Below are 11,248 nucleotides of genomic sequence, written 5' to 3'. Positions count from 1 at the left end.
TTGTGTGTAATGCATTTCACCTCCCCCCCAATTCCCCACCTCCAGATTTTGGGGTTTTCTCATCACCTGACTTTGTGTATGAGCTGGCCCCAAATAGAGAAGAGTGCACTCCTCCTCACCCACCCACACCCACCGAGGAGTGATGGTGCAAGGCTGCCTACGACCACCTGATACTCCTTCACCTATACATTCACCCTCTCCCCCAAAATAGATAAAACATACTTTAACTCCCCCCATGGTGACTTACCTCTAGAAATAGGCCTCTTTCTTATTTTCTCCCCACCTTCCTCACCCCCTGAAAGCCAACCCTCTTTGAGGCATGAAACCTAAGGAGCCACCACCTGAAAGAGATACATCAACCCTGGCCTTATCATGCTGCCGGAGGCTCTGCCAGTTTGTCAGGGCAAGCGCCTCATTACATGAGTGGTCTATGGAGAGAGGGAGAACCTGGAGGCAATGGAGGAAATGAGCGGAAACAGGAAACAGGAGAATGAATGGTAGATTTCCATCGTCAATAAGAAGAAGATCAACCCATGTCATCCCACTGAGTATTCTCTCAGCCCAGGGTGTGTAGATGGTTTAGCGATGAGATATGAAGTGAAACACTTTGCAATTTCCACATAAAAATTTATTAAACTACAGTCGATATATTTTGTGGGAGTCTTGATAATTCTGCAGTGCAGCGAAACATGTCGACTGTAGTTTAATACATTTTTATGTGGAAAGTGCAGAGTGTTTCACTTCATATCTCATAATGGATCTCCACAAAGTATCTGCCTCATCCATTCAATTTAGGCTTAGCGATTCCCGTAAAGGAGCCATTTGAGGAGGTCATCCCTCAGCCGTGAACAAGATGGAAAAACTTGATAAGCCCAACCACAATCCTGAATTGTATCCCCAAGTAAAGAAGAACCTTCACTCAAAGCCCTGATCTAGTGCTGTTAAAGAAATCCAGAATCCCCCCCCCCCCCCCAAGAACCGAAGAAAGAATATGCAGGAACCTATGTTGAAGAGCCTTTGCCCATGAGTTTTTTTATTGCATTTTTGATTCTATCCTCTTCCCCCCCCCTTCCTTGAGTGATTGCGTGCGCTAAAGTATTTTAGGACAGGGTGTACTTTTCTATCTATAATTATGCTTAAGGTTAATGTTTTCTTTTTGTTAACTCATTTTTGGGTGTTCATGCCTTGGTGAGAAACCAGGCCAAAGACTGATTGGAAGGAAACTTCCTGTTTTCTTTTTATTAAGTTGTCTTTGTTTTCTTGATTTAATCATTTTGGTAATATCCACTGGCAAGTTTGATGTTCAAAGCAGAGACAGATATTGAACACTTTCATGTGTTCTATGTGTATATTGCCCTTTTGTTCTGCATTAAATATTCTGTCGAACTCAGAATCTATGTTATAATCTCTCATTTTTTGTGTACCCCAATCATCGCAATGAGCCTCCCCACATAATAATAGGGTAGTTTCCTTCATCAAAGAAAACACAAGGCATGGATTCCGATTGGTCACCCATGATTAGTGCATTCATATGATAAAAATTATTTGGTTTTAGAAATCCCAGTTTAGACGAATGGCAATGGTCAATTTTAACCTCATTTGAAAAATGTCAGGTTGGTGCCCATGCAATGCCACTCGATGTGACGTCACCCAGTTTCTATACGAGTAAATAGGAGTTTTACATCGTCTGAGATTACCAATGCATGCATGAGGCACAGAGCTCAGGGAAACATCTCTTAATAATCAACTATTTAAACTGCCTGTGGCCAGAAAGTTTCCCTCGTTTGATAGGGTATTAATAATCCTTATTCGAAGCCGAGCGCTACCTGCTAGCAGGATACTCTGCTACCTGCATCACAGCAGCGCACATATCCTCGCCAAACGGTCACCTCACACGTCGACAGCGGGAACCATAATGACGTCACACGGGGTTTTCCCAGCATTCATACTTAGCCGTCGTGTTTTCGCGCGCTTGAAATTTCTCACTTTTCATTTAATCGCGAAAAATATATATAGTAATTTAAAAATCTAAAAGGGTGAAACACGTACTCCAGGAGTGATAACCTTTCGATTTAGGCAATAAAAAAATAATAGGAAACCACCCTATTCTCCCTTCCCCTCTTTTCCTCCCTTCTCTTTCTCCCCTCTATCCAATAAACCAACCAACCCCCACCTCCTCATGTCACAATATGTATTTAGTCCCCATATGTATGCTAATTTATTCCATTGATCTTTGTGCATGTTGCAGATTTTTTTTGTTTTCAATTGTGCGCCCTTGCGGGCTTTTTAGTCCCTGCTCTCGCCGCTAGGGGAACACTACGGCGCAGATTGTCCGCGCACCTCACGTAAATGCGGTGAGCACCTGTTCGTTCGCTCGCGCTCTCTCTCCTGACCCGTAGAGCAGAAAAGAACTCTTCTCTCCCTAACTGTACATGTACTCCGCGACGTCTCGTCCGCCTTACTCTACTGTTGAAGTATTAAATCTTTTCAGAAAGGAGCTAACGTGCCTTTATTTTTTTGTAATACGCAACATTTTTGGTCCTTCGGGCCGGATTGAGATCGCGAGACCACGTGGTTCCTGATCCACCATTGCTGGTTCCTGTCTTCTGCTTCCTGAGTCTACGAAGAAAAGAAATCATCTTTCCTCCTCTTCAACAGTGTGCCTGCCTTAATTTCAAGTGAAATTTTCGGTAAGAACTTTCTTTTATGTGAACTTAAGTGAACTTTCATTTAAACCTCAACGTGGATATTGCTTCTATTGAGTCACGTGTGAACTTTTGCATCAAATATTATTCATTGACTTGAAGTGCTTCATTCTCAACACTTGTTCTGAGTCACTTTTTGGCGTAGGGAGTTATGATACTAACGTCGACGGCCACTTTCATGCCGACCTTGAAAACTTGATTGAGAACATTTTCTGAACTACGGGACTGAATTGTGCCTTCCAATGGGACCTTATGTGCTTTCTATTCACTTCAGTCTTCATATTAAGTTCCTTTAATCTGAATGACCGTGTCAATTTAGCTTAACGCTATGTCTGAGGAACTTGAAAAACTTATGCAATCTCAATTAAAGAGAGGAGAATTAATTTCAAGATTTTGGGCTAATACTTTAAAACGAGGGGTAGATAATCTCTCGTGCACTGTCCTAGAACAGCGAAAAATATTAATTTCTTCGTACTGGGATGATTTCTTGTCAAAGCACTACGCACTGCTAGAGAAACCCGAGGTAGCCAAGACTACCTACGTTTCTGAAGATATTTTCTCTGAAATAGAAGAGCATTACATTGACGCGTGTTCTAATATAGCCTCGTGTTTGAATTCCTTATGTGCTCCAACCGACGTCAAGCATGACGCATCGGGTGATATATCGCGTGTCAGTATTCATTCGCAACTTCCGAAAATTGAATTGCCTACTTTTTCGGGTAATGTGTTGGAGTGGGAGAGTTTTCGCGATCAATTTAAAAAACTAGTACATGAAGTGCCAGAACTGTCTGATGTGCACAAATTACTTTATTTGAAAACTCATTTGCGTGGTAGTGCCGCAGAAGTGATTGAAAATACACCTGTTACCAGTGCTAATTATCAGGGCGCATGGAATGATCTTGAGCAGCGCTATGGGAGTAAAAGGATTCTTTCTAATATTCATATGAAGAATTTATTTGAACTCTCTCCTGTGCAAAAGCCCACCTCCGCTGAACTAAAAAGGGTGTTAGATCAGTTTCGTCAGACTGTAAGAGCTTTTCAAATCTTGGCAAACCGGTTGAACAGTGGGACGAATGGTTTGTGTTTCTTCTGACAAGAAAATTAGATTCGTCTACTCGTCTGATGTGGGAGTTGTCACAAACAGACATTGATGCTGTTCCTAAATTCGAGGGATTTTCTATTTTTTTGGAGACTAGAATTCATGCCCTGGACGCGTCGAAGGAGTTAGATTCTGCAAGTACTTCTGCATCTCAAAGCGAAGCCAGACGTGATTTTTCTAGTAACCAAAGATCTAAAACGCGATCGTTAGTTCATACGTCATCCACTAAGCGATCGCACAAGAGCACCTTGCGATGTCTCTTATGCTCCAATGGGCATCCTTTGAGCTACTGCTCTGTGTTTAAAAGTATGATGCCAAATGAACGCAAAGAACAGGTTCATAAACATTCACTTTGCTTTAATTGCCTATCTAAACAGCATGGGACAAGACTTTGCAAATCTGTTGGCCGATGTTTCGTGTGTAATCAGAAACATCATACCTTACTTCATCAGTGCTTTCCCCCTAGGACACAAGGAACAACTCAATTTCCTACGAACAGTTATTTTGTTTCCGAGTCACCGGCCTTAGTTCCTCCAGCTTCCGTACCCACGGAACAGGCAGGAGCATCTAGTTGCTCGGTGGTTACAAAAAGGGTTGTTCTTTTAGCCACAGTTTGCGTTAAAATTGAAGCCCCGTCTGGAAAATTGCTTACAGTTCGAGCTTTGATGGACACTGCTTCTGATTCCTCTTTTGTTTCAGAGTGGTCGTTCAAACTTTACAGCTCAGAAAGACAATTGTAAATGTTCCGGTTACGGGTGTTCAAGGGTGTGAAACTGGTGTTTCAACCAGTGCAGTGAACTTACGTATTCTTTCAAGTTTTGATCCTCGATATGAACTCAAAGTACAAGCTTTAGTTCTTAGAAGGTTAACCTCTTTGATTCCGTCTAATTATGTTCAACGTGAACATTGGCCTCACTTAACTGACATAACGCTTGCTGACCCTGACTTTGCAATCCCATCAAAAATTGACCTCATACTGGGAGCAGATGTTTGCGGACCCCTATTTTTAGATGGTTTCCGCCAAGGGCCCGCCGGCTCTCCTAACGCTAGGCTAACACCGTTTGGATGGGTATTGTTAGGTCCAGTGGAATGCTCTTCTGAGGACTGTCTGGTGAAAAATTCCGTGACCTTAATGCATATTGAAGCTTACAATAACCTAACAGCTGAAATGCAAAGATTTTGGGAAGTGGAGGAGGTTCCCTCAGAATCTCCAATGTCAGAAGAGGACACTCGTTGTGAAAATAATTTCAAGGAAACGCATACAAGAAATTCAGATGGACGTTATGTTGTGCGTTTGCCTCTAAAAGCGGATGTTTCTAATTTAGCTTCATCACGATCATCCGTATTAAGATTATTTCAAATGTCTGAGAAGGGCTTAGCAACTCAATCTTCAATCAAGCAGAAATATATTGAATTTATGTCAGAATACTTTGATATGAATCATATGGAGGCCGCTTATTGTGAAACGGCTTCGGGCTATTACATGCCTCATCATGCCGTGGTAAATAATCGCGATCCTAAAGGAAAGATAAGAGTGGTGTTCAATGCTTCTTTCAAAACTGCTTCTGGTTATTCTTTAAACGACTTGCTATTGTCAGGACCTAAGCTCCAACCTGATCTATGGATAATCCTGACACGGTGGCGTTTCTTTCTTGTTGAATTTACTGCAGATGTTATAAAAATGTATCGTCAAATAAGAATGCACCCCGACGACATGAACCTTCAAAGAATTGTTTGGCGATGTAATACTTCAGAGCCTATTAAAGATTATAGACTGACTACCGTTACGTACGGAACTGCTTCCGCTCCTGTTTTAGCACTTCGCGTGTTGCGCCAATTAGCTCAAGATGAGCAGGCCACATTCCCAATAGGAGCAAAGGTCATAGAAAACCACATGTATATTGATGAAATTCTAAGTGGTGCAAATACCTTAGAAGAGGCGTTGGAAGTCAAGGAGCAACTTGTAGATATTTTAAAAAGTGCAGGCTTTCATTTAAGTAAATGGGCATCAAATAGCACTGAAATTTGCCCGGATACTCGCATTGAACATAAAGTGTTCACAGAAACTGATCAAGTTGTCGCCCTTGGACTTCATTGGTATCCTGAGACTGATGCCTTTCATCTTAGAACTATTTAATATCCAGAAGAAGTCACTTTACTGTCAAAGAGAATAGTTTTGTCAGATGTTGCTCGTCTTTTTGACCCTTTAGGTTGTATGGCGCCAGTGTTAGTATTTGCAAAGGTGTTTATGCAAGATTTGTGGCTAGCTAATTTGGAATGGGATCAGTTATTGCCAGTTAACCTAGCTACTTCTTGGCAAAAATTCCGTTCGTCATTAAAGAAGCTAGAATTAATAAGTGTTCCTCGTTGGATTCAATTTTCAAATGAAAATTTGTCAAATGTTACTTTTCATGGGTTTAGTGATGCCTCAGAACGTGCCTATGCGGCTGCAGTTTACATACGTGTGTCAGACCGAACGCATGGAGTATCAGTAAATTTGTTAGTAGCGAAGACTAAAGTGGCCCCAGTTAAAACAATTAGTGTCCCCAGACTAGAATTGTGTGCTGCTGTGCTACAAACTCGTCTTTTAGTAAAGCTCATCGGTGGACTCCGCCTGGGAAAGGTTCCTGCTGTCTTCGCATGGATTGACTCCAAGGTCACCCTCTCCTGGATCCGAGGCCACGCGTCCAAGTGGAAACCATTCGTGGCACACAGAGTTTCTGAAATCAAGTCAGCCCTGCCCACGGTCAGCTGGAGGTACGTTTGTACCGCCCACAACCCAGCCGATGCAGCCACCCGAGGAATTGACCCTGATGAACTCATTCGGCATCCTTTGTGGTGGAATGGACCACATTGGCTTGCAAAAGAGGAGACAGCCTGGAGCAGAGAACCTACAGTTTCGGATGGCTCTGAAAATGTGGAGCCAAAGGGTGCAGAGAAACTGACTTGTCATGTCGCTCAAGCGTCAGACTTTGGTGACATTTTCCTTTAATATTCTTGTATTTTACGTTTGCTAAGGATAATTTCCTTTTGTTTAAGATTTTTGTATAATTACAGGTACAAAGATCGTGCACGCCTTGGCCACATTACTGCCGAGGAGCGTGCCGCTGCCTTAGATTGCCTGATTAAATGCTCGCAGTATCGATATTTTGGACTAGAATTTGACTGCTTCAAAAGCTCCAAGCCTCTGCCCAAGTCCTCACCTCTCTTGCCTTTGCAACCCTTCCTCGACGAGAAAGGAATCATCAGAGTGGGTGGCAGATTAAAGAACGCTGTCTTGTCATATGACGAGAGACATCCCATAATCATCGCCAAGCAATGCCATCTTGCACTGTTACTTGCTCGGCATGCTCATGCAGCGACGCTTCATGGGGGACAACAACTCACCCGTTGCCACCTTGCTCAAAAGTACTGGATAATCCGAAACCGGGTTCTAGTAAAACAAGTAATAAGACAGTGTGGTTCTGTGCCAAATTCCGCACTAAAACTGCGCATCAGCTGATGGGGGACCTACCTGTGGAGAGACTGAAGCCCCAAAAGGCCTTTTCCTTTTCGGGTGTGGATTTTGCTGGCCCTGTACTTCTGAGAACTACGAAGGGTCGAGGACATAAATGTTATAAGGGCTATATTTGTCTATTTGTTTGTATGTCCACAAAAGCAGTTAATTTGGAATGTGTCTCTGATTTGTCCTCTAATGCTTTCACTCTTGCCTTTCGCAGATTTATTTCGAGGAGAGGCCGTTGTTTGAAACTTTTCAGCGACAACGCCACCAATTTTAGAGGTGCTGACAGGGAACTGAGAAGCCTATTTAAAGCAGCTTCCTCCTTCTACGAAAAAGCATCGGCAGATCTCAGCACCTGTGGGACTGATTGGATTTTCAATCCTCCGTATGCACCTCACTTCGGCAGCCTGTGGGAAGCCGGAGTCAAATCTATGAAACATCATCTCCGAAGAGTGATTGGAGACCAAAAGATGACTTTTGAAGAAATGCCAACGCTTCTCTGCCAAATAGAAGCCTGCCTGAACTCTCGCCCTCTCTCTCCGCTGAGCAATGACCCCAATGATCTCGTTCCTTTAACACCAGGACATTTTTAGTGGGAGAACAATTAATTGCCCTACCTGAACCTTTTTCAAAATTAGATTCTTATTCACTCTGTAATAAATACAAACTTATCACTCATATGAGGGATAATTTTTGGAAAAGGTGGTCTGTAGAATATCTACAACAACTTACTCCCCTGTCCAAGTGGAAGAAAGCTTCTCAAAATTTAGTAGTGGGTTCTCTTGTGGTAGTAAAAGACAATCTACAACCCCCAACTAACAATAAGTGGCAAATGGGCAGGATAATTAACGTTTACCCAGGTGAAGATGGATTGGTAAGAGTAGTTAAATTAAAGACTTGTAATGGGGAAATTGTTAGGTCCATCACCAAATTATGCATTCTTACCTAAAAGGAAAATGTAATTTGTTTTTTTTTCTGATACCTCTGTAAAAAATGTTTTTTCACGGCGGGCGGCATTTTTTTTTTGTTGTTGTTGTTTGATAAGGTTCCTTTTCTTTCGTTTAAATGTTTCTCTTTTTTCAAATGTATCAAATGTATTGTTTCGTCATGGACGAGGCGGGCGGTATGTTGCAGATTATTTTTGGTTTTCAATTGTGCGCCCTTGCGGGCTTTTTAGTCCCTGCTCTTGCCGCTAGGGGAACACTACGGCGCAGAAATTCCGCGCACCTCACGTAAATGCGGTGAGCACCTGTTCGCTCGCTCGCGCTCTCTCTCCTGACCCGTAGAGCAGAAAAGAACTCTTCTCTCCCTAACTGTACAGGTACTCCGCGACGTCTCGTCCGCCTTACTCTACTGTTGAAGTATTAAATCTTTTCAGAAAGGAGCTAACGTGCCTTTATTTTTTTGTAATACGCAACAGTGCAATAATATAGTTCATCAGAGCTATCTTAAAAAGACCCAATTATCATTGAGTCAGCAACCCTTTACTTTTCACCATCTCTTTCAACTCTTACCTCATGTGGTCCCTCTATAACTCTATAACACACTCATCAAAGAGAGACCTTATGCTACCTCCATACCTTGGTACATATCATGCTCATGAGCTTTTCTTTGAATGAACTCTTCGGGAATTTTTTTTTCATGCCTTGTTTTTCGGAGAATTCAATAAATCATCTTATGATATACAAGGAGCCACATTTAAAGTAAAACTCATAAAATATATACAAAGTCAAGATTGTAGGTATTCGAGATATGGTGCAACAGTAGAATGATGAATATACAATCTATTGACCTAATAACTAACAGTAAGTGCTAAGACAAGATGGAGTCTTCTAGAAACCATAAAAAGACAGGAAAATTCAGTTGGCCACATCATGAGGCATGATGTCCTCATTAAGACAACTGTGAAAAACAATTGGAGGGCAAGAAACGACCATAATTTTCATGTCATCTCTTTTTGATGCTTTTTGCAAAATGAATGGGATGAAAAATATGCAAGGTTGGACAGGTCAAGTCGACTGGTCGGTAATCGCGGAGGGCCCCAAGCTTAGGGGGCCAGCCACAACACTCGTGTACATTGCTAAGTGAATTAAAGGCATTAAAAATAACACGGATCACTTGAATCAAGTTTTTTTCTCAATTAGAAAATTCTATGTTTTCAATAATTGCAAAATTTACAAAATACTTAGTGTAAAAAGATTATATAAAAATGAATAAAGGTGTCAGAAGATAAAAGAGAATCTCATTCTTTTTTAAACGGGATATTTGAAAAGGTTATTGTAGCAGTTTTTGTGCAGTTTCAAAGAGCAAATTCAGAAAAAAATATGTTAGAACCATAATACGTACATTATTAAATTTTATAAGCAGTGAAATTTTCTCTTTTCTGAGTACTTTCTCCTCCAAAATACCTATTTTTATTAACTTGTATAATGTAACTTATCTTTACATTGCAGAAGAATAAATTAGAAGAACGTAAAATTTGTAGTATACATATAACTGAAACATTGGTAACACTATGTCGTCACATTGTCAGAATGTCACATACAATACATCTCAGGTAAAAAATAAATAGTGCATTAGAAGTGAGTTTGTCAGGATTATCACAAAAAGACTCATTTGAGGACCATGATTTCTTATTCTTCCCTGCCAAGGAACTCATGCAGTAAGTTCATTGCTCAAGAATTATTCTCGAAGAAATTGACAATTTAACACGAAGAGATTTGCCACTTGGTGACCTTATGATACTCCTTTTCGTGTAAAAGTTGGCAAATAGACATGTAGCATTGTTTTCTGGATAATCCGCCAATAATTTATCTTACAATATTGAATTCGAGATATATTTCCAATATGGCTAGCAGGCCACTTGGAATTGCTCGTGAAGGATAGTTACCAGAGAAGTGGGAAACTTTGAACTCGGAATTCATTGTGACTAGGAAGGAAGAAGCGATATACAAAGTGATGGTATTCATATGTAACAGCAACCAATGGAAAGAACAATTTCCGTATACTACAGCCAGTGGCGTGCAGGGGGTCCAGACCCCCCACTCGAAATATAAAAACACTATTATTTTCCTTCATAAAAGAGAACAAAATATTGAAAAATCATGAATTTACAATAGATTTCTTTGACAAATAAAGTTTTTTCGATTATGAAAAATGTCAAAATTAGTTAATTAAAACCCTCTTATTAGGACCCTATTTTAAAAAAAATTTCCCCTTGATTTTGGAGCCCTTTTGAATGAAATTCTTGGCTATGCCACTGACTACAGCTTTTACCCTGCTCGACAACATTGATCTTTATGTGTACCCCAATGTGTATGAGACCAAAAACATCGTGTTAATGAATACCTCAGCAAAAGTTTTGCATGGAGAGGAGTAATAGTAAAGTGTCGAATCATCTGAGCTATATATGGAATTGACAGTGTCAAGAGGTGTGTCTACCCGGCAGGATGTCCAACCGCAGAAGTTCTATACCGTGACATAACAAAGGGTAATGAGAAAAGGATGTAAAGGACGCGTCGGGCACAACCCGAGGTGGCACTACGCACTTTGGGAGCATGAGATGCACCAACGTACAAACTTTGGTTGCAATCCGTGGAGTCGTATGGAAATGTAAAGTGGATAGACAAACAGACATCCTACTTTTTTAAGGGGTTATTCGAAAAGGTTATTACGGAGGTATTTTTAAATTCCAGAGCAGTTTCATGGAACGGATTCACTTAATTGATAATAGAACCATAACACATTATTAAATTGCATAAGCTGTGAAATGTTCACTTTTCATAGTATTTTCTCTCACGAAATATTTATTTTTATTAACTATTATCTACTTTTTAAGATCCAGAAAAGCGACAAAATGCATTTCCCGGTATGCAGTTTCTGAAAAATTTCCGGGGTTGGACCCCCGCATTCTCCCGTGATACGGACCCTACATCATGAGCC

The 11,248-nt window shown here is 40.9% G+C and overlaps 1 protein-coding gene across 1 annotated transcript; it reads left to right on the top strand.

The window, feature by feature from the left end:
- Positions 1-319: 319 nt before the first annotated feature.
- Positions 320-7,899, top strand: LOC124167678. The gene is made up of 5 exons (XM_046545663.1): positions 320-393; positions 4,504-5,901; positions 6,226-6,768; positions 6,862-7,212; positions 7,524-7,899. Exons 1-5 carry the CDS (start codon positions 320-322, stop codon positions 7,897-7,899), a joined length of 2,742 nt encoding a protein of 913 aa, XP_046401619.1.
- The last annotated feature ends 3,349 nt before the right edge of the window (positions 7,900-11,248 follow it).

Source organism: Ischnura elegans, chromosome 11 (genome assembly GCF_921293095.1).
Source record: "Ischnura elegans chromosome 11, ioIscEleg1.1, whole genome shotgun sequence".
Classification (NCBI taxonomy): Eukaryota; Metazoa; Arthropoda; class Insecta; order Odonata; family Coenagrionidae; genus Ischnura; species Ischnura elegans.
Note: the sequence above shows the minus strand (reverse complement) of the source record. Positions and strands in the feature narration are given on the sequence as shown.